Consider the following 27498-nt stretch of genomic DNA (forward strand, 5'->3'; position numbering starts at 1 on the left):
CATTCTGACCTGCAGCCCACCTTCACTCACTCTACCCCATCTCTGGCTGTGGAAACCCTAGCCACCCTTCAAGCATCTTCTCAAGGATCGGGATACCAAATTAAATGGCTGTGGAGTCAAATCCTGCCTCTACTGCTGCCTACCCAGGACCTCGGGTAATTTTTGTAATCTTGCTAATCTTCATTTTCCTGATCTATAAATTGGGCAGAAAAACACCTTTCAGTTTTGATACAAGATTTACACTAGTAAATGTATGCAGAACATTTAGCAGGATGCCAAATGTATAGCAAATGCTGGATTATGTCTTATTTATTGAAAACAGCCATTTCTGGTCTCCAGACCTTGTCATCTCAGGGACTCTGGGTGGTAAAGATGTCTTTTAACTGCTTTGGGAAATTCTCTATTCTGCAACAAAATCCAGTCTTCTGGAGACTTCCCCTAGGTTATCCTTTATTTCAAGTCATTCATTTACAAACATTTACTGAGTGCTCACTATTCCCCAGGCACTGTGCTAGATGCTGGAGACACACAGATCAGGGAGAGGCTCTGACCTCGAGAAGTTTATATGTTGTCTAATGGGGAGCCGACTTCCTCTGGAAGCCTTCCCTGGCCCACCTCAGGCTGGGTGGAAGCCCGCGGTCTAACTACCCCACTCAGTTGCTGCCCTCAATCCTGTCCTTACCACACCATATTGTATTTTTATTCCAAACATGGGCTGGTCCCTGTTCTAAGTATCTATATTCATTAATTCAATGAATTTTCACAACAGCCTAATGAGATAAGTACTGTCATTATTCCCATCTAACAGATGAGGAAACTGAGGCACAGAGTGATTAACTAACTTGCTCAAGGTTTTGTAACTTATAAGTAGAGGGAGCAAGGATTTGAAAACACACCTTCGGGCTCCAACTTAAAATGTTGTATTTACCTGCCTCCTCCACTGGAATTTGAGATGGAACCTGTGCCAAATTCAAATGAATATCTCCTGTGCCCGCCACAATATCTGACACGGCAGGTAATCAATAATTCATTCATCAAATGAAAGAAACGAAGGAAGAAAAAGAAAGGAGCATGTAAGAAAATTCCACGACGGTTTGGTTACAGACATTCACTAAGCATCGGCACGGGGCAGGTGCCTGAGATGAGCGGAGGGAGTTCGAGAATAAATTAACATTCCTGCGCACTCAGAACTTTCATTTATTAGTGTCGTTCGTGTCCAGAATTCCGAGGCGACAGTCGCGTTTTCCCGGCTGCCTCTTTTCTCCCGCCCCGTTCCCTTCCTCGGGGATTCCTGCTCCACGTCTTCCTTCTCCTTCGCCATCCTCTCCGTGGATTCCGCCGACCGGGGTTTCCCGGGCTCCGGCCGCTGGGAGAGCACTGTGCGTGGGAGCGGCCCGGCCGCAGCAGGCATGCGCAGTGGGGGCGGCGCACTGCGCATGCGGAAGATGGCGGGCCTGGCGTCCTGAGAGTCCCGGGTCACCCTGCTTTTCTCCCGCCCGCGCTGTAGCGCCCGGGGTCGTGGGGCGGTGGCGCTTTCGTCCGCGGGCCGGCCTGGCCAGGCGGCGCCTCCGAGCAGGCCGCGGGCCCCGTTCGTGCTTGGCCCCCGGGACCCGGCGTGTTGGGGGCGGCGCCCGCCCCGAGCGGGAGAAGGCGGGAGAGCTCGCAGGGTGCGAGGGCCGGCCGGCCGGCTGGGCAGCATGAGTCAGCAGCGGCCGGCGCGGAAGCTGCCCAGCCTGCTCGTGGACCCGGCGGAGGAGACGGTGCGCCGCCGCTGCCGCGACCCCATCAACGTGGAGGGCCTGCTGGTAAGCCCCGGGCACGGCCGGCGCGGCGCGGGTTGGGTCTCAGCCCAGCCGCCGCCGCCTCTCCGCGGGGCGGCTGCGCTGACGTCGTCCGGGTCGTGACCCCCGGGCCTGACCGGGCCGTGGCTGCCCCGCCGCCGCCGGCTCCCGCGCTGCCTGTCCTGCGCTGGGAACCCCACCGGCCGTGCGCTCGACTCTCGCCCTCTCCTTTCCACACCTGCTCGCAGAGGTGCCGTCTGCCCCCTTGGCTTTTCTCTCGGGCCAGCGAGCACTGTTGGAGCAAATTGCCCAACTTTGCGTAGAAAAGCATGTTTTCCGACTTCCCGGGCTTCTCAGCCTATCTCTGCAAGCTCTCGTTTGTTCTTGTCTTCAGCCTCCTCTCCCATTCTCCTGCTTGACTGCAGCCATTTAAAACCTTGTCCACACCTCCCGTTTCCCGCCCCACAGCTCCCGGTTCAGCAGATTGTCTTCAGTCCTGTCTGACAGAGAAAATGGAAGGGAGATTAGGCTCCCTTCCTGCAAAAGGTTCATTTCCCCTATTCTTGCTCTAGACAGATGCACCATATTCTCCATGGTTCTTAGGGCTCTGGATGAAGCCATTATTTTCCATTTCTTCCCATATTTTCAAGTTCTTTGCTGGTTTCTTCCCATAGCTAGTAACAGCGTTTACCGAAGTCAGTATGCCCAGTCCTCATGGGAACTCAGTGCCCCAAAATAGTTTATGAGCGTGATCTAATTTAACTCCTCAGCTGCAGTCCTAAGAGATTATTATTCTTGTTTGACAGTTGCCAAAATAGACTTGGAAATGTTAAGTGGCTTGCCCGTGGTTGGATGGTACATAGAAAAGCTTGGATTTAACCTCAAAATGTGGGGCTCCAAATGATAAATTCTTAACTTCTTAAACTGCATCCTAAATCCGTCCCCATCTTAAAAGGTCCCTCCCTTAATTCCAAATGCCCTTCCATCTACTGTATCCCTGTCTCCACCCATTCACAGCCACACTGAGAAAACTGCACTTGCTCACCTCTCCTTAGCACCTCGACCCGCTGCCAGGGGACCTCTGCCCTCAGCACAGCTCTGTGTGTTCTAACCAAGGTCACCAGAATGTGGTTGATTTTATCAGATGTTTCACTCCTCTGTATAGTTTTGACACAGTTGATTCCTCACTCTTGTTGGAGACTTGTCATTGGCTCGTTTGACCCACATACTCTTGATGCTCCATCTACTGGTCTGGCCTCTCCTGTGCTCCTTTGCAAACTCCTCCTCCTATTCCGTACATGTTGGTGTTATTCAGGATTCTCTTCTTCCTTCTCTACACACTCTTCATGTGGGGTGTCATTTACCACTCTCATGACTTCTCTTACCTTTACATATATTGCTGTTCTTAATCTTTGAGAATTTGATAAAAGCCCTGAATTCTCACGATGGAAAAATACTTAATTTTGCATTTAATATCAGTAGATATGCACATCCCTTGAACTCTTTGATATTCTTATGCACTGTGATAGTTTCAGTCACCACGTCATAATAACTCCCAGATCTATAAATCCAGCTCAGAGCTTTCCAACTGTCTACTAGACATCTCTACTTAGATTTCAAACTCATATATCCAAAATTGAATTCATTTCCTTCTTGCCTAAGCAAGCAACAACTTCGCTATTACCTTTCTTAGTAAATGATACCACACCCACCATATTGCCCAAGCTAGTATCCAAAGCCTCATCCTGCATTTTCCTTTTTTCAAACTGACCCCCTCCCTTTTCCCAATCTAATTAAAATTAATCACCAAGACTTGCCGCTTCTAAACGTCATCTGCCTTTTGGATTGTTGCAGTGTCTTCCTAAACAGTTTTCCTGCATCCAATCTTGCCCCTGACTTTTCTGTATATTCTCCACATAGTAACTAACCATAATGGTCTTTTTAAAGCATGTTTCTGATCATGTCATTTGGCTTCAAGAATCTATCATGGTTCCCAGTGCTCTCAGGATAGAGTAGAAACTTATTAATATAATCTAGCCCCTGGTTTTGTCTTTCTTGAACTGCTTATTGTTGCTGAATTTTCTGTATTTCTGTATTCTTTTGTACCCTGACATATCCATGCTCCGCCTGCCAAAAGAGCCTTCTTTTTTTAAGCACACCTTTTCTTGTTACCTCCTATGGTTCTTCAGGTCTAGATTTATAGGTCACTTGTCTGGAGCCTTCTGGCCTCTCAAGACTGGGTTAGGCACTGCTTTTGTGCTCCCAAAGCACCCTGTGCTTACTCACCCCCTCTTTGCAATGTGTGGTTGTTAGGTCCCTGAGTGCAGCCACTGTTCATTTCATTGTTACATCCCCAACACATTTGGTGCCTCTCACAAAAAGATTTGGTTAATAGTTATTGAATGAATGAAATAGGTACTCTGTAAATGTTTGAATGTGTGAGTGTTTCTTTTCCTTCCTGTAGAGTGGTGATTTGAACACCTATCTCAGAGTTTTTTAGTTGGCTAGTGACTGGAGGTTTTTAGTAAACTTGTTGTTGCTATGCAGAGATTGGTTATGTATCTGGCTGAGTGATGTTCTCTGGGTAGATGGCTTGAAAACTGGAATTCTGAGAAGGGAGAAAATAGTATTGGTTGGAGATGGAACTTAGTCTGCATATTGAAAAATAAAGAAAATTTGAGTGAGTGAGGAGAATGCAATCACCGTGGAGAAAGGTATATTTCCAAAGAGTTCTTAAAGGGAATTACTCCCCTAAACAGGCAGTCAGTACAAAGAAGCTTCTGTATAGATTTTTAACCAATTTAGAGTCAATACTAAAGATTTTAGTCCCTAAAGCTCACCTTTTGTTCTTTTCTTTCTCCTTTGAGATCTCAAATTTAAAGGGTAGGTCTTCAGATGTGGGAGTTGGAGCAGGAGTAAAATAACTTGGAATGTGCTGATTTGCCCATCAGGAGCTGCCGGTTCCTGGAGAGCCGTGTGCACTGAGATCATCCATTGTGATTTTCAGTTTGGAGGCCTCTGCCTTCTCCATTAATTTCCCAGCCAAGCTCAAACAGGCTAGGTAGTAAACCTGAACAAGTGAGGGACAGAAACAGTTGGAGGATTGAAAGGGAAAGTTTCTTAGGTAGTCCAGTCTTGAGGTTTGAGGACTACTAGGCTCTCCCTTGGCATCCCCTTGGGGAAATGATCTGAGAGAAACCTCCCAGTGAGACTGCCTTAAAAGAATAGAAACTTTGACAGTGCCCCCCACAGTGAGGGCAACAGTGTCCTGCTGGCACCTGGGCAGGTTAGTTCCATAGAAATTTGAGGGAGTGTTCCTCTGGGAACTGCCATCCTAAAGATGCTGAAAAGGTCAAAAATAAGTGTTCTGCTTAGGAACCACTTTGACAAGGCTCCTCTCGGCTAATCTGAGACAACTCGAGCCTCAAAATAACAGATTTTGTACTCATGGAATAAAAGAAGAGTCCAGACTCCTCAGGTGTAGTAGAGCTCCTCAAGTACAGTTCCTGCAGATCTTTAGAACTGTGAAAGTGAAAGGCAAGTTATCTGACCGCCACACACCCAGCTTACAGCATGCACAGTGGCACACACATAGGACAACTGCTCTGGACATTCCTGCGCATAAAGGAGAATGGGAGTCACCGAGGAGTAACTGGTCCACTTCTGAAATGCAGCCTGGTAAATGTTGGAAATTTCTTTATTAGGTCTCGAAGCCTGGGAATAATTCTCCATGCTCTCAGCTCTACTTCTGGGCTCTTGGTTCCACTGTCTGAGTCTTCCTATCTTTTTCATGAAAGGTAATACCTAGTTGTAGCTGAGTGTTTTTTCAGCCTGCTTCTTGTCAGTAGAATTTTGGGTGTCCGGTGGCCTCTTTTCAGTTTGAACTGTCTGTCCCTTTTAGTCCAAGCTGGCAGTGTTTTTGCTGGTATAAGTCTCTCAAAAACTGTGTGGATCTCCTGTGAATCTTGTTGTAGTTCAGTCAGTAGACAAGAGTCCTGCCCATGGATTTATTCAAGATAAACCCTTCTCTACCTTCGGCTCCTGCTGGGATGGCTGAGGCACAGTGCCCAGAAGCTTCCTAGAGGCCCTATCATTAGAGTGAGAGAATCTGTGAGGCTCATCCTTAATCTCTTTCTAGGGCCTTTTGTGTGACGGAATAGTATCATCTTTGATGGCCTTAACCAAAAGTTGTGCAGTCACACCCTCACCTTCATCTTTAGATTGTGTTCTTCTCGTGGTGCCTTTGATTTGGTCTTTCTCAGAGGCCATTTCTTAATTTTTAGTTTCTAAAGAGGCTGAGAATTTTTAAAGCCATTAAGTCCTCTGCTCAGTTTCTTTCCCATTTTGCTATGAGCTGCAAGAAACAACCAGGTGCCACCATCAACAGTTTGCGTGGAAATCTCCTTCATTAGCCCACCAAGGTGATTGACACCTTCTACTTTCCGCAGAGCCGCAGCTGGCAGTGTTGCTGAGCGCTCCGTCTTAGCGTGACAGGGATTGCCCGTCCTTCAATTTCTAGCAACACGTTCCTCCTCTCCTTTTGAACCCCCACTGGCAGTCCTCAAAATCCAGATTTCTGCCTACAGTCTTCTTCAAGACCACTTGGTCGTGAACAGACTTTTTGGTCATTATACTGTGGTTGTATAAGAGAACGTCCTTGAAATACACACTCAATATCTGGGAGTCTGCAGTTTACCTCAAATGATTCAGGGAAAAAATGCATTTGTTTGTCTAGAGAAAAAAATGATAAAGCAAATGTAAAACATTAACATTTGGGGCATTTGGGTGAAGGGTGTATGGCAATTCTTAGTACTATTTCTGCACCTTTTCTGAAGGCTGAGATTAAAAATGAAAAGACAGTAAGTGACCCTGAAAGGAGCTCATGTAGTCAGTCTCCTGTTGAGGGGCCTCAGTTGTTCCTCAGCCTGATGGGAGCCCCTCTGCTCCATCTCCTGTCTCCTTTCCTCCTCTGTACCAGGGCCCATACATGCATGTGGAGCCTCATCAGTGTCCCTCCAGGGGCAAGGGGCACTGCTGGGACCTGAGGGGCCTGAATGACTTGGGGCCTTTTTTTTTTTTTTTGAATAGCTCACTAACTTTTGTGTGAGGAAACATTTATTCTCATTTTTCTGATTTTAAAGCCACTTCAAAAGGAGAAATCCTATCTAGTCCCCATACTGCTCCCAGAAAAGCTCCTGGCCTATCTGTTGAGTGCAGTTCACCAAAGTTAGAGTAACTGGCAAGGCTTGCTGGGATTGGCAGGCTGAGTCTTTCCACATGACGAGTGTTGTATTTTAAAACAGAAAGTGAGGCTTCTCTTCTTTCAGAGATTCTTATTAATGATGTGCCCAAGAGGGAGCCTTCACCCTGTGTCCTTGCGTCTGTAAATACTCATTGTTTCATAGTTCTGAGTAATTTATCAGTTGAAGTCATCTATGACAAGGTACTATTTCAGTCTCCATTCATTGTTTAACAAATATTAAGCAAGTGCCTGAATGTGCCAGGCGCTGTTCTGGTTCACAAAAGAAAAGACTAATAATAGTCTCTTGTGCTTGCAAGGATTTTGCAATTTATAAAACTTCTCATTTAATTTTCACAATAGCTTGGAAAATGGGCAATAAAGTTATATCACTAGACCATGTTACACCATGGTTAGGATCTCCCGGCATCTAAGAAGTCACAGATTTGGTAGTCCTGAACCCAGTGTTAAGCCAAGAACTATTTTTAATATAAAGGAGTTGAATGTGTCATTGCTCTGGGCACTTTGGAAATCTCTGGAATTGTGAGACCTGTAAGATTTATGCATATCGAGATGTCTGTGCTCAGAGGCCGTGGTGCTGTGTGATTCCTTTGAGGGAAAAAGTTAGTGTTTTCATATTCAAAGGAAAAGAAATGGATGGGTCCTTTTGGAGTCTGTTTTCCCACAAATCTCTATGTAGTCAATATGTAGTGCAACTGCATTTATAGCAGAGAAGGGGAGGAAAGAAAGTCATACTTTCTCATGTTATGATGCCTAATTGAGGTGCTAGCCCTGTGCCAACCTATGAATAGCAACGGTCTAGATGAGGAGACGAGGTGGGGCACATGGAGCATAGAAAGTGCCCTTCTGGAGTGTGAGGAGAGAAGGCAGCAAGGCAGCCTTTAGGGGAACCATGACGTGCTGTACCCTGTGTAGGATGTGGCCCCGCTACTCTAAATTTTAAAGAACTGAAGCCTTTTTGCAACAAGGCACCTGTGAGCTCTGCTGTGTTAACCTTTTCCGCGTGCATTCTCAGGACTGCACTAACGATAGTAAAGTTTATTCTAACATTATAGTAATCAAAGCAGTTTGCTACAGATACGTAAGTGACCAGATCATGGGCAGAATAGAAAACTCCTACACAGACCTTTATATGTAACAATTTAGGATATTTATGTGTGTTTCAAATCAGTGTGGTGAGGATGGATTTTATTCATATAAGCATCCTGCTACAGTAGTTAGACTCTGTCTCGTCCTGTATTAGCGGGAGGGTTAAATGTAAAAATAGAATGACGGTTGGTCCGGGCGTCTGATGTTTGACTTTAACAGGACTGCCCTTCAGTGCTTCGCTGTTGGATGCCATGTTTGCAAGTCACCGTTGTCACTGCTGTGTAAGAGAGCTAGCCAGACTTCGTCCTTGCGCCCAAGGCAGGCATTCCCAACTCTGGTTTTGCACGCCCCAGCAGGTCTTCATTTTCCTTTAAATTTTAACAACTAAATTAATTTTAGAGCAGAATTCTATTTCAGTGGTATTATTCCATACTAAGTTGACCTGCTAATAGATACTATCATCTTGCTGTAGATGTTATGGAAATCGTTGTGCCAAGGATTTATTACACTGAGATAAACAGAGAGCTGCTTAGCTCTCCCCTTGCCTTCAGGCTTCCCCCTGCCCCCAGTCTTTTTGCCGCAGTGCTACCTTACTTATATCCTAAACCAGGAGCTTGAATATGTCATACTCCTGTTCAGAAATCTGGCGATTCTGCACTGGTTACAACATAAAGTCCAGACTCCTTCGCCTGACTTTCACGCCCTCCGTGTTGAGCATGGTGTGAGCCCGCCCTTCAGCTGCAGTATTGTCACTTTCACTCAGGCCACACAGGTGGGTTCTCAAAAGGTGCCGTCCGATTTATATTTTCATACCTTTGTTCATTGCATTTCCTGCACCGGGCATCCTGTCTTCTCCCTCCCTGCCTCCCTCCCAAAGCTCCCACAGATTCAGGCAAAATCTGGCTTGTCCTTCAAGGTTTCGCTGGGGATCCGCTTCCCTGTGAACCTTCTGTGATTTCCCTCTCTAGGTGCATCTGTAGCACTCCTGTTGGTTCTACTCTGCAGCCAGTTTTGTACTTCATTCTAAGCATGTGGCTAATATGGATTTCTGTTTACGTGGCTTTATCTAAAGGTTTTGGGAATGCATGGCTGCCTGTGAAAGTTTCTGAGCAAATTTTTTGAAGCTACTTACACTTAAATAGCAAGAGGTGAGCATTTGTTAGTTTAGAAATATCTTACACCTCTGCTGAGCTTTCCCAAGTTAGGGACGGTGTCCTGATCATCCTTGTATTCCTTTTTAGCCTCAGTACCTGATGCAGTTAGTTAATGTCTGTTCAGTAATAAATTCTCATTCATATTTTCTCCCTCCTTCACCATTCCTTTCTCCCCCTGCCCCTTTCTCTCTCTGACCACTTCTTCCATATCTCTGGAAGTCTGTGCGGTTTTAGAAACTTAAATCTGTGAACATTGTCAGGTGTGATTATAGTCGAAGTAGCTATGGTTTGGAAGAAGGGCTGCTTTTATCACACCCAAATTGTTACCCCCGGGTAAAAAATCTTTTATATTATCCATTAAGATGCTGTGCTTTTGCATTGTTGTTTTTAAATTATTAAGTTAAATTTCTGTATCTTCTTTTTTCCAGCCATCAAAAATAAGGATTAATTTAGAAGATAATGTACAGTATGTGTCCATGAGAAGTAAGTTGATTCCTGAATAGATTTTAGGTTTTGTAGTTTGAACTTCATGTATTTAAATAATTTATTTTAAATGTACATGAGTTGATGAAGAACTTACACAAAATGTTTTATTTGTACACTGAAATGTAAAGCTTGGAATTTCAGCAAAAACTCCTGAGGTCGTGGGCTGAATGACGTGCACAAATGCCAGTTTATTCTCCACTGCTTTGGAAACGTCATTTTTACAATAGAATGGTCTGTGTTGAAGGATGTTCTCACAGAGTTCTCTGAGAGCAGTGCTTGTTGCTCTCAGTGGACCTGAAGGCAGTTTGGTGTCAAGCTGAGAACAGCCCTGCCCTCCTGGCTTCTTTTCACTCCCTTTGCTCTTCCCTCCCACCCCTGTCGTGGGTCGGTGTTCAGTCGGTCAAGGAGTTGGAATCCCAGTGCTCTAGTTCCCTGGCCTTCCGGGAATGGTTATGATAGATTGCCCCACCCCGCCCTTCCCCTTTAGTTTGGTCCTAATCTCAGTGGATAGATGGTACATAGATGCCCATGTATAAATCTTACTGTCACCCCTTCATTTCTCTTCTGCCCTGATCAGTCTCACCCATAGCTGGTCCTCAGGTTTGGTCAGTTTTACCTGGGAAGTGCTTCCTTCTTGTGTCCCATCCCCACCGACTACCAGTAATGTCTAGCTTATTGAGCTTTTACAATGCCTGGCCCTATGTTGAGCTCTGTGTGGATTATCGCAACAGCCCTTCAAAGCATAGGTGTGGCTTGTTACTCGTATTTCATACCCTGAGTAAACTGAGGTGAAGTCAATTGCGCAGAGAGGATTCTGCCCCACTCTGCTCTGCCCTGAGCCCACAGGCCCAGCCACTTAGACTGCTGTTGCTTGGGTCGGTTCTCACTCTCCCAGACTGAAGCAGGGGGACAGCCTCCTATGTAGGCTGTTCGTTTCCAGGCTCTTCCACCCCCGAACCCCTTTCCTTCTGCTGCCCGTGGAGTTTTTCTAATATAGAAATGCGATCATGATATCACTCCACCTTAAATTCTTCAGTGATGCTCTATTACATATAGAGAAAATTCTGACTCATTTATTTGTTTTTACTTATTTGTGTTGAATTTAAAAGACCCTGGAAGGTGGTTTCTTGCTCTACTTTGCAGCGTCTTCTTCCAGCGCTCTGCTGCCCACACCCATCACTAAAGCTATATCAGCTGTGGATCCCGCAGATAGACTGCGTTCTCGAGTGCTGCTTTGTCTTTTCACGTTTCCTCTGCCTTGCTTAAACCCCTGCCCTCCGTTAGAGTGGGAGGACACCTTCCTCTTCATCTTTCTGTGTTCCGCTCCCATTCGGAGGCCTTCCCGATTTCCCACTCCAGTTACGGTTTTATTTCATCTTCTCGAGTGACTGAACACCTCCCTTAGCACTTGTCTCAGGGTTGTCATAGAACTCCTCATAGACTCTGGAATGCCTTCAGTTTGAAGACCTTCTTAATCACATTTATATCCCTTCAGCAACTGTCACATTATAGATGTTCAATTAATATCTGTTCTTTATAAAATAACTAACGTGGTAGGAATATACTTATCCTGAGCTTGTAAGACTGTGTCTTGTGAGTAATTTAGTATAATTAAATATGTGCTTTTTTTTTTAAGGTTTTATTTTTCCTTTTTCTTCCCAAAGCCCCCCAGTACATAGTTGTGTATTTTAGTTGTGGGTCCTTCTAGTTGTGGCATGTGGGACGCCCCCTCAGCATGGCTTGGTGAGCAATGCTGTGTCCGTGCCCAGGATCCGAACCAGCAAAACCCTGGGCCACTGAAGTGGAGCACGCTTTGGCGGCCCAGGGTTCACTGGTTCAGATCCTGGGTGCAGACATGGCACCACTTGGCAAGCCGTGCTATGGTAGGCGTCCCACATATAAAGTAGAGGAAGATGGGCATGGATGTTAGCTCAGGGCCACTCTTCTTCAGCAAAAAGAGGAGGATCGGCAGCAGATGTAAGCTCAGGGCTGATCTTCCTCACACACACAAAAAAGCTATGATTTGATCAGTGTGTAGAATTTCTGTCAATGTCTATGCTTACTGATCAAGAGGAAATAAATGATTTTTTTAATGGAGTTGAGAAGGAAATGCTATCTAAAATTTTACAAATGTGTTTGTTTCCCAGAAGCTCTAAAAGTGAAGAGACCTCGTTTTGATGTATCACTGGTTTATTTAACTCGAAAATTTATGGATCTTGTGAGATCTGCTCCTGGGGGTATTCTTGACTTAAACAAGGTTGCAACAAAACTGGGAGTACGGAAACGAAGAGTCTATGACATCACCAACGTCTTAGACGGCATCGACCTGGTCGAGAAGAAGTCCAAGAACCATATTCGATGGATGTGAGTTGGTTTCCAACTTTTCATGGCGTTCTTTTACTTCTCGTTAAGTGACAATACCATGCTTAAATCAAATGCGCTATCAGCAGTTTTTTCACCATTTGAAACAAAGTAAGATGTGACTTCTTGTTAGAAAAGGATTCTGTGAAATTTTCTTACATTGTCCCACAAAGTACATACGTATTTTTTCCTACTTACGACTAAATAAGAGCCATAGACATAGAATATCATTCCAGTATTATGGAAAAGTTAAATGGAATAATGATTAGTTTTAAGATTTTTCACTTCTCAAGATCATAAAAAGGGGACATCTGATTGTATAGGAGATTTTTAAAAAAGTATTTCTTGAGTTCCAGTTGATTATTGATATGGAAGGAAATCAGTTAAGGGTGTAGAACAGTGATTCTTGCTTGATAGTGTGGGGAACACTTAGAGGCCTCGAGCCCAGAGGTGCTAATTTGGTTGTTCTGGGGAAGGCAGGAATCTACGTGCTTAACAAGGACCCCATGCGATTGTGATGCAGGTAGGCTGTGGATCACACCTGGAAACTGCCCTGAATGGGAAAAAAGCCAGAAGACTTGCTGTCTAAAAGGCAGTTGCTAAAGAGTTAACACATGGTTGGGAAGGATCCCCTGGAAGGAGGCTACCATGTGGGTATGGGGGATGTGTGCACAGGCACACGCAGAGGCACGTTCATAAGAAGAAGGCTGTTATGCGCACACTAGGTGTGTATTGGGATCAGTAGGAAACAGTGCCAGCATGGGAGAACATAGACACCTTTCAGGCAAGGGAAAAATCTCCCAACAAAGATCATGAAATGACTAAGTAATTAAGTTAGTTATTAGAGGAAAGGGGGTCATAGAGGAGGTTAGTTTTTCAATAGTATGGAAATGCAGATTGAGTTCTAACTTGACCATGTTTACTATATAACAGTAAGCAACACTTTAGGGGTTAATGTCAGATTGCATTCTAAATCACTAATTGGAATCAGATTTGAAAACTAGCAAGCAAAAGATAAAGTGGTAACAGCCTTTTCCTTCTTTGTTTTCCATAAAGATTGAAGAAAAAAAATGAGTATCAATTGTTGTTTAGGCTCTATCATGTTGTGGTAGGCAGTAATAACTGAAGAAAATATATCTTTTAAGAAGAATGAATATAATCATTATATTTAGATAGAATATGCACAGTAGAGAAGAATACACACTTACAGAATTTAGCAGAGGAACTACCATTTAGCAAATTTTGTTTTTCATCCGTAAAAACTAAGGGACCAAAAGATTATAACTTGTCAAAAGTTATGCGGTTAAATTGTAGAGCTGGGCCTCAAACTGGGTGTTATTGACTCTTAGTTCAACTCATTAAACTTCATTAAGCTTTTCGTACTGCTATTAATTTCCATAGAGTTATGATATATTTTTTAAAGTCCCAATGTAAGGGACTAGAAATGTGGGCAAAAACCAGTTAATGTAGAGGAAGAATAATGGGTGTCTGGAATAATGGGAGTACCTGGGTGTTGTCTGTCATTGTGGGAAACACCTGATGTAAACGTTTGGAGAAAGGCCAGTAACCTAACTTGTGTGATTCTGTAATAGCCTAGATGCTCTTGATGATGATCTTTTTCTTTAATACTTTTCTTTTAAAGAGGATCTGATCTTAGCAATTTTGGAGCAGTGCCCCAGCAGAAGAAGCTACAGGAGGAACTTTCCGACTTATCAGCAATGGAAGATGCTCTGGATGAGTTAATTAAGGATTGTGCTCAGCAGTTGTTTGAGTTAACAGATGACAAAGAAAATGAAAGATATCCTTTAACTCTGTACCTTTTAAAAAAATTTCTCCTTCCAAAGCAGGTTACTTTAAGTAGTCGGATCAGTTTGGGGATTTCACTAGTACATTTAAGATACAAAATTAGACCTTTAGAAGCTAAAGAAAGTAAAGGCTTAGTAGTATAGCGTCAAACATACACAAGTAATGTCCTTGCCTCAGCATCTTGGTGTGACATCTGTGCAGAGTAAGCACTGCCTCATGACCTGAGCAGTGCAGTGACAGACCAAGTTCACATTTGCACTTACACTTAAAGTAGTGGTGCGTTCTTGTTTGTTTGTGTAGTCTGAATACTGTAAAGATGGTAAAATGTTTGCTGGCCTTTGTGAAATTCATGTTTTCCCCAATTTGTTAACTAAATCTTACTTCTGAAACAGAGTGAATTGCCGTTGTAATGGTACCAACACTGCATTCTAGTCCACAAAGCCTAGCATAGCCGAATGTCAGCACTGCTCGTAAGCTCAGTGTCTCTGGGACCAGAGTGGGGGCCTCATCCTTGGTACTTCTGCTGATCTTCTCCTGGGTCTTCTGGACCTTTCTGCTTCTCTGTACCCCTTGTTGCACCTTTTTGAGGTGTCAGTGGTTCTGAGCTATTCGATGCTTCAAATTTATTTCAACTTTACATCAGTCAAAACCCCTGTTTCCACAGTCCAGTTACTAGAAGGGAAAAAAGTGCTGACATTACTACACTCAGTCAGAAGGTCTGTGGATTAAAAAAAGGAGGCTGGGGAAACCCAATAAGTCACATAATTGGTAAAATTTCAGGCAACAGTAAAACAAGATGAAAAATAGATAGTGAGTTGGAAAATAATTTTGGATGAGGGAAATCCCAAGAGTACATGATAGTCCTGAAAAACTTATTTTTTAAGTTGTTTCTACTTTTTATAGATTTTTCCCACCTTGTGTTTTAGGGGATTCTCACCCAAACTCTGAATATTTTTTCCCAAAGTTTGTAAGATCTAGCAATGAATAGAGAATGGGGGCCGGGGAGTGGGGATTTGAATACTCTCATGAGTTGTGTTTGTGTTACAGATTCAGACTTTAGTATTTTTCTCCAGAAATTGTCATCATAATCACAATAGTACAGTTTAAAGCAACTCTTTGAGTTATATATATTATAAAACTCTATAAAATCTTAAGAATTGTTGATGTAATACTAAGAATTATGTAAGAAAATTTTTCTTACAGACTGCTTTCCTTAATTGAGTTTATATCCCATAAAAACTTAAAGATACTCAAAGCTGACACTTGCATTCATGTATCATGAGAGAGAAGTTACCTCCCCAATAAGTAGTGTTCTGCTTAGAGATCCTTGACTGATTTTCACACTTGCGTATGTGACATATCAAGATATTCATAGCATCCAAGCCTTCCATGAACAAATCGTTATTGCAGTTAAAGCTCCCGCAGAAACCAGATTGGATGTTCCAGCTCCCAGAGAAGTAGGTAGCCCTGCATTTTTTTTTTTTGAGTTTATAATAGTTTACATCAATGTGAGATTTCAGTTGTACATTGTTTCTTGTGTGTCACCACATAAGTGCTCCCCTTCACACCCTCTCCACCCCCTATCCCCTTCCCCTGGTAACCACTGAACTGTTTTCTTTGTGGGTTTGTTCACGTTCCACGTATGAGTGAAATCATCTGGTATTTGTCTTTCTCAGTCTGGCTTATTTCGCTTTGCATAATCCCTCCAGGTCCTTCCATGTTGTTGCAAATGGGATGATTTTGTCTTTTTTTATGGCTGAGTATATTCCATTGTGTGTATATATACCACACCTTTATCCAGTCGTCAGTCGATAGGCACTTGAATTGTTTCCATGTCTTGGCTATTGTGAATAGTGCTGTAGTGAACAGAGGGGTACATATGTTACTTTGCATTGTTGATTTCAAATTGTTTGGGTAGATACCCAGTAGGGGGATATCTGTGTCATATGGTCGTTCTGTTTTTAGTTTTTTGAGGAATCTCCATACTCTTCCATAGTGGCTGCACCAGTTTGCATTCCCACCAGCAGTGTATGAGGATTCCCTTCTCTCCACACCCTCTCCAACATTTGTTATTTTTAGTCTTAGTGATTATAGACATTTTAACACGTGTAGTTTATGTAGTTTTGATTTGCATTTCCCTGATGATTAGTGATGTTGAACATCTTTTCATGTGTCTGTTGGCCATCTGTATATCTTCTTTGGAAAAATGTCTGTTCATATCTTCTGCCCATTTTTTCATCGGGTTGTTTGTTTTTTATTGTTCAGTTGTGTGGATTCCTTATATATTATGGAGATTAACCCCTTGTCAGATAAATGATTTGCAGATATTTTCTCTCAATTGGTGGGTTGTCTCTTTGTTTTGATTGTAGTGGCTTTTGCCTTGCAGAAGCGCTTTAGTCTGATGAAGTCCCACTTGTTTATTTTTTCTTTTGTTTCCCTTGTCTGAGAAGACATGGTATTCGACAAGATCCTTTTTAGTTCGATGTCAGAGAGTGTACTACCTATATTATCTTCCAGGAGTTTTATGGTTTCAGGACGTATCGTCAAGTCTTTGATCCATTTTGAGTTCATTTTTGTCTATGGCATGAGATAATGGTCTACCTTCATTCTTTTGCATGTGGCTGTCCAGTTTTCCCAACACCATTTATCAAAGAGACTGTCTTTTCTCCGTTGTATGTTCTTGGCACCTTTGTCGAAGATTAGCTGTCCGTAGATTTGCGCTTTTATTTCTGGGCTTTCAGTTCTGTTTCATTGATCTGTGTGCCTGTTTTTGTACCAGTACCTGCTGTTTTGATCACTGGCTTTGTAATACATTTTGAAGTCAGGGATTGTGATACCTCCAGCTTTGCTTTTTTTTTCTTCTCAGTATTGCTTTTGCAATTCACGGTCTTTGGTTGCCCCATATGAATTTTAGGATTCTTTGTTCTATTTCCATGAAGAATGTCATTGGGATTCTGATTGGGATTGCATTGAATCTGTAGATTGCTTTAGGTAGTATGGGCCCTTTAACTATGTTTATTCTTCCAATCCATGTGCATAGAATGTCTTTCCATCTCTTTATGTCATTATCAGTTTCTTTCAGGAATGTCTTACAGTTTTCATTGTATGTGTCCTTCACCTCCTTGGTTAAATTTATTCCTAGGTAGGTTATTTTAGTTGTGATTGTAAATGGAATTGTATTCTTGAGTTCTCTTTCTGTAAGTTCGTTATTGGAGTATAGAAAAGCAACTGATTTTTGTAAGTTGATTTTGTACCCTGCAACTTTACTGTAGTTGTTAATTATTTCTATTAGTTTTCCAATGGATTCTTCGGCATTTTCTATATATAAGATCATATCATCTGCAAACAGCGAGAGTTTCACTTCTTCACTCCTATTTGGATTCCTTTTATTCCTTTCTCTTGCCGAAGTGCTCTGGCCGAAACCTCCAGTACTATGTTGAATAAGAGTGGTGAGAGTGGGCATCCTTGTCTTCTTCCTCTTCTCAGGGGGGTGGCATTCCGTTTTTGCCCATTGAGTATGATGTTGGCTGTGGATTTGTCATATGTGGCCTTTATTATGTTGAGTTAATTTTCTTCTATCCCCATTTTCTTGAGAGTTTTTATCGTAAATGGCTGTTGGATCTCGTCAAATGCTTTCTCTGCATCTATTGAGATGATCGTGTGGTTTTTACTCCTCATTTTGTTAATGTGCTGTATGACATTGATTGATTTGGGGGTGTTGAACCATCCCTGTGTCCCAGGAATAAATCCCACTTGATCATGATGTATGATCTTTTTGATGAATTGCTGAATTCGAGTTGCCAAAATTTTGTTGAGGATTTTTGCATCTGTGTTCATCAGCGATATTGGTCTCTAGTTCTCCTTTTTCTTGGCGTCCTTGTCAGGGTTCGGTATCAGAGTGATGTTGGCCTCATAGAATGTGTTAGGAAGTGTTCCATCTCACCTAATTTTTTGGAATAGCTTGAGAATGATAGGTATTAAATCCTCTCTGAAAGTTTGGTAGAATTCCCCAGGGAAGCCATCTGGTCCTGGGCTTTTATTCTTTGGGATGCTTTTGATTGCTGTTTCAATCTCTTTCCTTGTGACTGGTCTGTTCAGATTGTCCACTTCTTCTTGATTTCAGTTTTGGGAGGTTGTAAGAGTCCATTTCTTGTATATTATCCATTTTGTTGACATATAGTTTTTCATGGTATTCTCTCATAATCCGTTGTGTTTCTGTGGTGTCTGTTGTTAATTTCTCCTCTTTCATTTCTAATTTTATCTGAGCTTTCTCTCTTTGTTTCTTTGTAAGTCTGGGTGGCCCTGCGTTTTTAAGATTTAAAGAGAAAGGTGGGCCAACTGCTTAGGCTCTGCCGTATTGCAGTGACACAAGCTTTATAACCATTCTGTGCTGTTAGCTGCGTACCTGAGACTGCTCTGGACACTTTACGCATTTTAACTTGTTTTGAATAACACAAAAAATGAAGTAGTCATGATTGTTATCTTCTCAAAGATGAGGAACCTGAAGCACAGAAAGATTAACTAACTTTCTCGCAATCAGACAGTAAGTGACAGAACTCAAACCCAGATAGTTGGCTTCAGTTTGTTCTAAACCATTGTCCTATAACGCCTCTTAGAGGAATTACCAAGAATTGGCTCAGTCTTGAAGTTCCAAAAGGCAGACCTGGTGTCAGCCAGGGCTCTAGGCTGACTAACCAAACTCATAAAAGACTAAGGAATGAGCTACAACACTAAGTTACACATTCAAGATGAAGAGTAAAATTGCTGTGTGAGTGAAAATATTACCAGCTGCCAGCTGCTTAGCACACTCTTTCCCTTGTAGGAAAGTTTCTATTGAAAGATAATTGTGCTCAGAAGGTTGCTTGGTAAGGATGGAATCAGAACCAAGGAGTGTGGCCCTTCTTGGGGCAGAGCGTCAATTCTGACCGCATGATAGACCATCGGTGCCCACAGGGATGTCCTCACCGCTGCTGTAGGGCTTCACCTCCCTCGAAGGAAGAGTATCCTCACCCCCCGCCTCCTGTATCATCTGGCTGTTGTTCAGATTAGAGCCCATGTTGTCACTTGACGGCAGGTTATCCATCGAGTAAGGAACAGCTTTCTTTTCCTCCAGTCACATTCAAATTGTGACTTCTCGATGATGTTTCCTGGTTGTTTTATTTGGATTTAGATACATCCAAGTCTCCTAAGTAACATTTATATTCAATATGAGTCATTTCACAGATATTGAAACTTAAAAAAAAAACGTAACCACTAATCTTTCAGACTTCCTTACCTTGGGGCATGATAGTCCATTCTGCAGTGACTGGTAGGTTTTTGGGTTTTGTTCCTCTGCTATGAGCTGCTTCAGACTGTAATTGCTAAATCTTGCTGAGCCTTTTGATCATGCCCATGACATTTCTTAAAGGCCCATTTAAAAGCTGATGCACATGGACCTCTGGGCAGCCATTCCCAGCAATAGGGAAGGTAAGGGAGCGATGGATGAGAGCATCTGACTCCGCTGTGGTCAGGGTCCACGGTGATCTGGGGATCTAGTGCTGGGCAGGTGGACTGGCCTTCGGGTCAAATCCAGCCTGCTAGTTTTTGTGAATAATATTATTGGGACACAGCCACATGCCCATTTGTTTGGATGTTGTCTCTGGCTGCTTTTGCTCTCTAATGGCAGAGTTCTGTAGTTGTGAAGGGAAGGTATGGCCCACAAAGCCCAAAATATTTGCCATCTCACCCTTTACGGAAGACATTTCCCAGCCCCTGATTTCATGGAATATGAGGTCTTCAGCTGGCTGCCAGGTCTGAGCGACAGGAGTTTCTTTGATCTGTTGAGTTGTACGAGGCGTACCATTCACACCAGCCCTGACCTGGCAGTCTAGAAGCTGAGCATAGATGTTCTCCAGCCTGCCTGTCTGGTACCAGGAAGCTGTAGAAAGGATGACACCTGCGTTTTTGAGACCCTCTGATATGCCTTGTCTCCCTGAGCGCCTCTCATGGGATCCCAGTGAGATGGGAGCCATGCTGTCTCTGGAACTTAGCCCAGGCCCAAGTGCGTGTAAGGGAAGAGAACTGCCAGGATGTTTCAGCTGAGCCCACTCCCAGTCAAAACACAGAGGAATCCTTTATAACTGGACCTGCTCCTTAGGAATTTAGCCTAATTCTCAGGAGAAGCACCCAATTTCCAGATATCTTATGGATTTTAATATTTTAAATTACATGAGCAATATTTCATCTTGATCTCATCTTTCTTTTTCAAGTGGATGGAAGGATGGTCCTTTGAGTTAGCTCAGTACCTCATCAGTGGCTGAACTCCAAACACACCCTTATCATTTGAGGCTACAGGGGGTTTTAGATTCTTTTGTCGTCAAAACACTGATTTGACTCTCAAGTACAGACTCCATGAAGGAGTCCTTGAGTAGAGAAGGACGGGCACGTGAGTCCTGAAGTGTTCAGATTATGGCTGTGAACCCACCACTGTGTGCTCAGGCTGCTGTTTTAACTACATGATTCGGCCAGTTAATGCAACTGAACCCAAGTATGTGATTTTCTCAGGTTAGGTGATAGAAAGGAAACTACCTGAATTTAAATGTTCAGAAATGTGCATTGAAACTTCTGTAGTCTAGTGAGTGGGGAAAAGAAATTAGTGAATTGTCTCATTCCTCTTGATGTTTTATTGTGTTTTGCTAGGACTCCATCACAGTACACATACGGAGCACCAAAGGCCCCATCGATGTGTACTTATGTGAAGTGGAGCAGGGCCACTCCAGTAATAAAGGTGTGGGGGCCTCTTCATCTAAGAGCAAACACGCAGAACGCCCTGATAAAGGTAAACGTACCCATTTTGTGATTATAAAAATTTAAGATTCTGGTGATTTTAAATATGTATATAGTTTTATAAATGCACATTATAGCCTTAAAGATATGATTACTCTTCCTAGCCACAAAAACAGGAGTTAAAAAGTACAAGGTAATTCTTACTACAGTTTAGACTGTTTCTAACCATTGTATAAATTGCCTGTGGTTTTGATACCAGTGGAAAACTCGAGATGTGTGGTGCCCTGGTGCTGCTGCCTGCCGCCTTCTCTGACAGGAGCTCTCAGGAACGCCTGTGATTCCAGGTTATTCTCTCGAGACTGAAAACATGTGCCTTTAACATAAGAATATGGCTCTTGACCAGGGATCTTCAGGGATTTTGTTAAGCTCTTGAATTGTATGTTCCATTACCTGTCTGTCTTTCAGACCCTCACTTAGGAGAATGTCTGTGATGTTTGTTGTTTTTCAGAAGAAAATCCTCCACAGCAAAGTGAAGAACTGCTTGAAGTGAGCAACTGATGGCGTGGAGAACTCGTGTGTTGAGTTTCCTTTGGAACGTCCTGTGTGGGTGAATTATGCGTCAAGTTTGATTCTCAGCAATAATCATCGTGAAGTTTTCTCCTCAGTTAGCAGCGGCACGGCCAGCTGTGTCTGAGTAGTTCACCACTTCGATTACTGGATAATTATGGTTTCCGCATTCAGAAACACCTCTTTTTATGATTATTCACTGCTTTTGTCAGTGAGATAGACATCTTGCCTAGTGAAATAAGTTCATCACAAAGAGTATCACTGAAACAGATGGTCAGGCCTGAAGTGGACAGTTCTTCATGGACTCTGCCCTTTCCTCAAGGATCATGTGTCAGCATCACAAAAGAAATTGCCTTACACAAGTTCACGTTGCGATTAGCTGGTGTACGTTGGATGGGTGTACACACGCATCTAAATGAGGTGTCTTTGTATATATCTGTATAATGTTTGGATTACTTATGAAATATGTCTAAGTGAAACTTTTCACCTTGTACAGCCCAAATAATGTATATATGGAAAGGAACAAATTCTGTAATTTCTGTGGTATCTATAACTTATTAGAATCCTCTGAATGAGGGTTAGAGCAGAGTTTCTTCCGAGCTTCTACATGTAGAAGTGTAAATGTGCTCTACATTTAAAGGTCGTGGCTTTAATTGCAGTCCTTCGATATGGTTCCCTGTGCTAAAATTGGACCTCAAGCTCCCTGCAGAGTCGTCGTGTCTGAGCAGACTGGTGGCATGCCCCAAGCTTTAGGCGCAAGTGTAGAAATGCCATCAGGTAATGGCTTAATTCATTGCAAGACATGAATTCAATCATGGTGAAAATTGGAAACTATTTTAACCTTTTTGCAATCAGATTTTGTAATGTGTTTGTGTATGTATGCAACCTTGCTCCTTAATCAAAGGGGTTTACTTATGATGAGTTAGTTCTGCCCTGCCCTCTGTCCAGCTCTAGCCCCACGTTTCCAAGTACCTAGCTATTTCTACCTCATTGGGTAAGTCACTTACCACTCTGTGCCTCCGCTGACTCAGTGGTTTACCATTAGACTGTGAGCTCCTTGAGGGACTTCGTCTGAATCATTGTCATACCCACCGCTTGCCTGGCACATAAAAAGTGCTCCATAAATGTTTGAACAAAGCAGTGAGTAAGTGAGTGAGTGAATTGTGAAATTAGACCAATAATACTTGGCTTGTCTGCCATACAGGGTCTTGTGAGCATCATTCAAATTTATGTTTTCAACCTGTTGCTTTCAAAGGAATACTTGAAAGCAACTTGAAATTAAGGCTATGTATAGAAAGATTTAACATAGAAATCAAAAATCAAAATAGTGAAAAATAACTGTTTAGGATTCACGTACCTATGAGCTCCAGTGGCTTTGCCAGTCCTGTCCCTCGCTGAGACCAGACCCCTCCCTCAGTGCCCGCTGGCTGCTTTCTCGAGGCCTGGGACTGCTCTTTGTGCTCCTCGTGTCGGACATGCTTGCTGAACGTGCGAGTTCAGGCAGGAGTGTGTATAGCTAGCTCAGGTGCTCCGCGGGAAGAACTGAGCTCTGCGTAAGGATTTGGCAGACGGCAGTTTATATGTGAGGTCTAAAACCGTGAGAGTAGGTGAAGTCATCTGAGAGGATATAGCGGGAGAAGAGGAGAGGCCCGTGAACATCTGTATTTGAGGGGAAATACGGAAGAAAAAGCCTTTCCTGAGAAAGAATAATGAGAAGAGGGGAAAAAAATAACTAAAGGTAGTGCCCCAAAACTAACCAAGGAAGCGTCGCCAGAGGTGAGCTCGTCGGTGCTGGGAGCAGTTCAAACTGTGAAATGTGATCAGTGTTCTCCTTTACAGAATGTTCTGAGGATAAGAAGAGATCATGGAAGCAAAAGTCCTTTGTAAACTGTAGACGTGCTGTATAAATGAGTGTTTCTCATCACTCCATCTTCAGGTGTTTGGTGTCTTCTTTTTACATCTGCTAAAGTAAGGTCCTCAGAACTAGCTTCCAGGCTGCTCCTCTCACTCCATCCTCAACGTCACCGCCCATCTCTCTCTGTGTACGCTACAGCTTGCTTTCATGTCACTTACCCCTGTTCAGAAACCTTGAGTGTTTCCTTATTTGCTTCAGGCTGAAGTCCACACTCTCACTGTGTGAGGCCTCCAGGCCAGCCCTGACCCTGTCTGGTTACTTGCCTTGCAAACCCTCAATGCAAATCAGGTTGGTCTAGTTGCTGTGCCTCAGTCGCACATTACCCTTTCCCGTCTCTCTGCCTTTGCTCTCATCCTGCCTGCAGGCGATCCTCGTCTGTTTTCAGAACTACATCTCAGTTGTGGACCTGGCTTAAACCCCTCCTTCCACTTGACTGCTGTCGTGCCTGCAGTCATACAGAACGTTTGATAGCCCTCGTTTATCCTCTTAAAGCGCTGCTAGGTTTTCCCAACTGGTCTTACATAGTCTCCGCGTGCAGGGACCATACCCAATGTGTTCATATTTCCCATATCTGTCTAGTGTTCAATACCTTCTTGCTGGTTAAGAAAAGAGACCTGACTACATTCAGCCCAATTCCCAAGAATTTAAAAGCAAAAACCTTTACTTTTCAAAAAGACAAATCAACAGACAAACTGAATTTGCACTGGAAAAAATTACTACTCTGTTCCAATTTTGCATTTTGTTCAGTTAGAGCACATCTGCCTAACTGCCCCTCACCTCCGCAAAAGATGGACACCTTTGTGCTGCGAGCGCACTGTCATCCAGAGGGAAGCTTTAACCTTGAGACGGAACCCATTTGTTCCTCCCTTTTAACCCGTTTTGCTATCAGGGCCGCGTGTCTGGTGTCAAGTTGGATTCCCAAAGAAGTGAATGATGGTGTCACTGGAGGCCTGAGGGGCTTAAGACAACCAGCATTTCTCTTGTGTACATGAGGGATGGAGAAGTTGTGTCTCAAAATCTCAGCAATCTACCACTTGGTTATCTACCAAAATTAAAAAGGAAAATCAGAATAAAACCTCCTCGGTCGTTAAAAGCAGTTCATGCTGCTGGAGTGGTTCCCACTTGGCTCTGATTCTACCAATGGTTGGCTTACCTGCTCCCACGAGCCGCCCGGCCGTGCCAGGTGTCGGTGCTGAGGATAATGCACTGCCTTCTGCTGGCTTTGTCACTGGCTCTGACCACTGAGGACAGACCCGGAGGCTGGCTTGTCTTATGCCATTGTCAGGCGCAGTGAGGGAGGGGGGATGGTGGGGCTTTTAGCCTTCAGGGACCAGGAGGTGAGGGCTCAGGGGAGGAAGAGACCTGCCCAGAGAAGGTGGAGGGAGAAATGAAGGCTTCAGGAGACCTCTGCTAGTGTTAGGTTGGAACCTTGACCACAGTAACTCTCAGCCTCTACTGCCCCCTCCGTCACCTCAGAAGAAAAGGGGAGGTTCTCTGACACTGGGCTTGTAGAAAGGACGTGAGCGTTAAAGGCTCCATCCCTTTTGGGTTTCCTCTCTTTGGGACCCGTTTTCCTGCCTGTGGAAGGAGGCATTTGCCCAAGGTGGAGCCCTGCAATTGCTTAGTTATATCCGTGGTTCTCAACACGGGAGGACATTTGACAATGTCTGGAGACATTTTTGTTCATCATGACTGGAGAGTGGTACTGGCATTCAGTGGGTGGAAGCCGGGGATGCTGCCAAACATCCTGCAGTGCACAGGACAGCCCCACCTGACAGAATTATCTGGTCAAAATGTCATTAGTGTCAGGGTTGAGGAACCCAAGTTATGGCAGTAAGAGGCAGATAATCTATCCGATTCAGGGTGAAATGTTAATAAGTCCCTTTGTCCACCAATCTAAAGCCATATCTCCAATCAGCTTTATTAATAATAGTAGAGAGATTTTGACCTCTGTCAAACTTCTCTATCAGTTCATTCTGAACCTGGAAGGAGAAGAGGGATGTTACTTATTGGGAAAAGAACCAATAGCAGACCTTAGTTTGGGGCACCGTATTAGTAATGATTAAATTGAGCTGCCAGTAACAGAAAAAAACCAAAATAACAGAGGCTTAAAAAAGACATAAGTTACTTCTCACATTTAGGAAGTCCACAGATGGTCTAGAGTTGGTATGGCTCTCCAGTGGGTCAGGGACCAAGGCTCCTTCAGGCAGTTCTTCCTTCATGCTTGGCTTCCATTCCCAAGTTCACTTCAAAATCCAAGAGAGCTGCTAGAGTGAGCCCTAGCCATTATGTCTACATTCTAGCCAGGAGGCAGGATGAAGAAGAGGAGAAGGGCACGCTTCCTCTCCTTAAGGACACTTCCTACAAGATGTGCACCTCACTTTAACTTACATCCATTGGCCGCAACTTAGCCACTTAGATTTAGCCATGCAATCTTTATTGGGGGAGAGGGAGGGTCAGCCATGTGCCCAGCTAACAACCAGGAGTTCTGTTGCTGTTGAAGAAGAGACGAAAAGATATAGGGTGTAGTAGACATTGCTGGTATTTACCAAGATGTGGTTCTCCTCCCATCTGGGCCCAGGAAGACTGGGCCTCCTACAGAGACCATGTAACTAGTTCTAGCCAGTTGGCTATCAGAGCAAGTGACGTAGTGAAAAGACCACGTGCAATTCTCCAGTAGCTCTTCCCTGCCACAGCAACCAAGAAAGCCACAGATTCCAGGTGATGAAGCTGCAAGATACTGGAGCCTCCGTGAGCCTGGATCCCCAAGAGACTGTGTGGAATAGAGCTCTCCCAATCTGCGTGCAACACGAAATGTGTCGAGTCATTGAGATTCCTTTGGATTTTATTTGTTACTGCAACATAACCAAGCCTATCCTAACTGGTACGTGTGGGGACAGCCAGCAGTCTGCCACCGGGCAGTGAGTGAAAGAATAATGCTTCAAAACAGCCTCACACCAAACCAGGATCATAAATACCTTTGGCACACTCCCAACTGTTGTCAATTGCTCATGACCAACAAAATGGACTCTTTGTGAATCCATTTGTTGGCTACTAGTGTAATGGGAGTCTAACACAAATCTGTGTAATGATTGCCATCTAGTGGAGAAGTGACAGATATTTAGATTTCTTCACCAGCTTTCAATTAAGCATATGTGGCTGGAAAATAGTCATGACATTAAAAATAAATTTTCAGATCCCATTCTTGTTGATAAAGTGAATTCATACTAATTTCTACATATTAAAATCTAAATGGGATAACTTGGGAGGACAGAAGTTACAGCTGTTAACTTAAGAAATCAGCATAATATCCTGGCTATGTCAATTTTTCTGTTCTTGCCATAATCTAGCCTGCAGAGACCTTGATTGTCTTGATGCCCCTCAGAGCATCACGTTGGTCCATGACATTGGACCTATTGAGCATAAAGCAGCCAATATCTTAGATGTTTTAGTAAGAAATATGCGTGCCAAAGGTGCTAGACAAACCCATTCTTGATACCAAGTACTCTATCAGTCAGGGTCCAGTAAGAAAACCATGGTAGGTATTACAACAGAGGTGAGTTAATACCAGAAGCCTGAAGTAGCAAAAAGGGAACATTTAGGTAGCAGATATTAATAATTCAGGAAACAGCTACCACTCCTAGAATAAAGTAGGGGTACCGTAATCTAGGAGCTTAGAGGAGAGGTCCCCACATCTCTGAGGGAGATGCCACATTAGGGCTTGGACCTCTGCTGGGGAAGATCTCGAGATGCCCACCAAATCGCTGGTGCTCAAACCTCTGATTGGGGTATGACATACTAGTGTGGGGGTTATAGCCACTAGTACTGGTATTTCTGGGAGGACACACCATGGCGGGTATTGGGGCTACCAAAAGAATCTGGAAACTGGAGCCATCGCTGTCCTCTGTTGCTGTAGGCACACGGACAGGAGCTAGAAGAAGGGAGGAAGTTTCTTCTTTCCCTCCTGCCTTCCATTCACCTATCATTGCCTCCTTATCAGAACCCAACCAGCTGTTGGGGGAACACAGGCAATGCAGTTTGCAGAGCCCAGCGCCAGCATGACAGAACAGAGAACGGAAGGGTGGGCTTAGCTCTGAGAGAATTAAACACTCAGCACACCCCTCCTTCCCACAATGGCTCCATGGTGTGGCAGTCCCAGCTTTGCCCCTGGCTGACTATGACATTAGAGAAATTACCGTTTCCTCATCTGTAGGGTAATCGTAAAATTCCTCTGCAGTTCCCGTAGGCTATGATCCTGAGTTGATACCTGAGTCCAAGATGACCCTAAATCTAAGTTGATGACTGAGATATGAG

At 43.7% G+C, this 27498-nt stretch overlaps 1 protein-coding gene across 2 annotated transcripts; it reads left to right on the forward strand.

The window, feature by feature from the left end:
- The first annotated feature begins 1181 nt into the window (after nucleotides 1-1181).
- On the forward strand, nucleotides 1182-23198 carry E2F6 (E2F transcription factor 6). 2 transcript variants are annotated; one of them, XM_070512601.1, is made up of 8 exons: nucleotides 1441-1805; nucleotides 5486-5578; nucleotides 9713-9767; nucleotides 11918-12134; nucleotides 13774-13929; nucleotides 15280-15394; nucleotides 20616-20754; nucleotides 21211-23198. In XM_070512601.1, exons 3-8 carry the CDS (start codon nucleotides 9761-9763, stop codon nucleotides 21258-21260), a joined length of 684 nt encoding a protein of 227 aa, XP_070368702.1. In that variant the 5' UTR covers nucleotides 1441-1805; nucleotides 5486-5578; nucleotides 9713-9760; the 3' UTR covers nucleotides 21261-23198. The 2 variants fall into 2 exon arrangements, with proteins under 2 accessions (XP_014720063.1, XP_070368702.1); XM_014864577.3 differs by lacking the exon at nucleotides 5486-5578 and having other exon boundaries at nucleotides 1182-1805.
- Nucleotides 23199-27498: the final 4300 nt, after the last annotated feature.

The sequence above is a fragment of the Equus asinus genome, chromosome 6 (genome assembly GCF_041296235.1).
Source record: "Equus asinus isolate D_3611 breed Donkey chromosome 6, EquAss-T2T_v2, whole genome shotgun sequence".
Classification (NCBI taxonomy): Eukaryota; Metazoa; Chordata; class Mammalia; order Perissodactyla; family Equidae; genus Equus; species Equus asinus.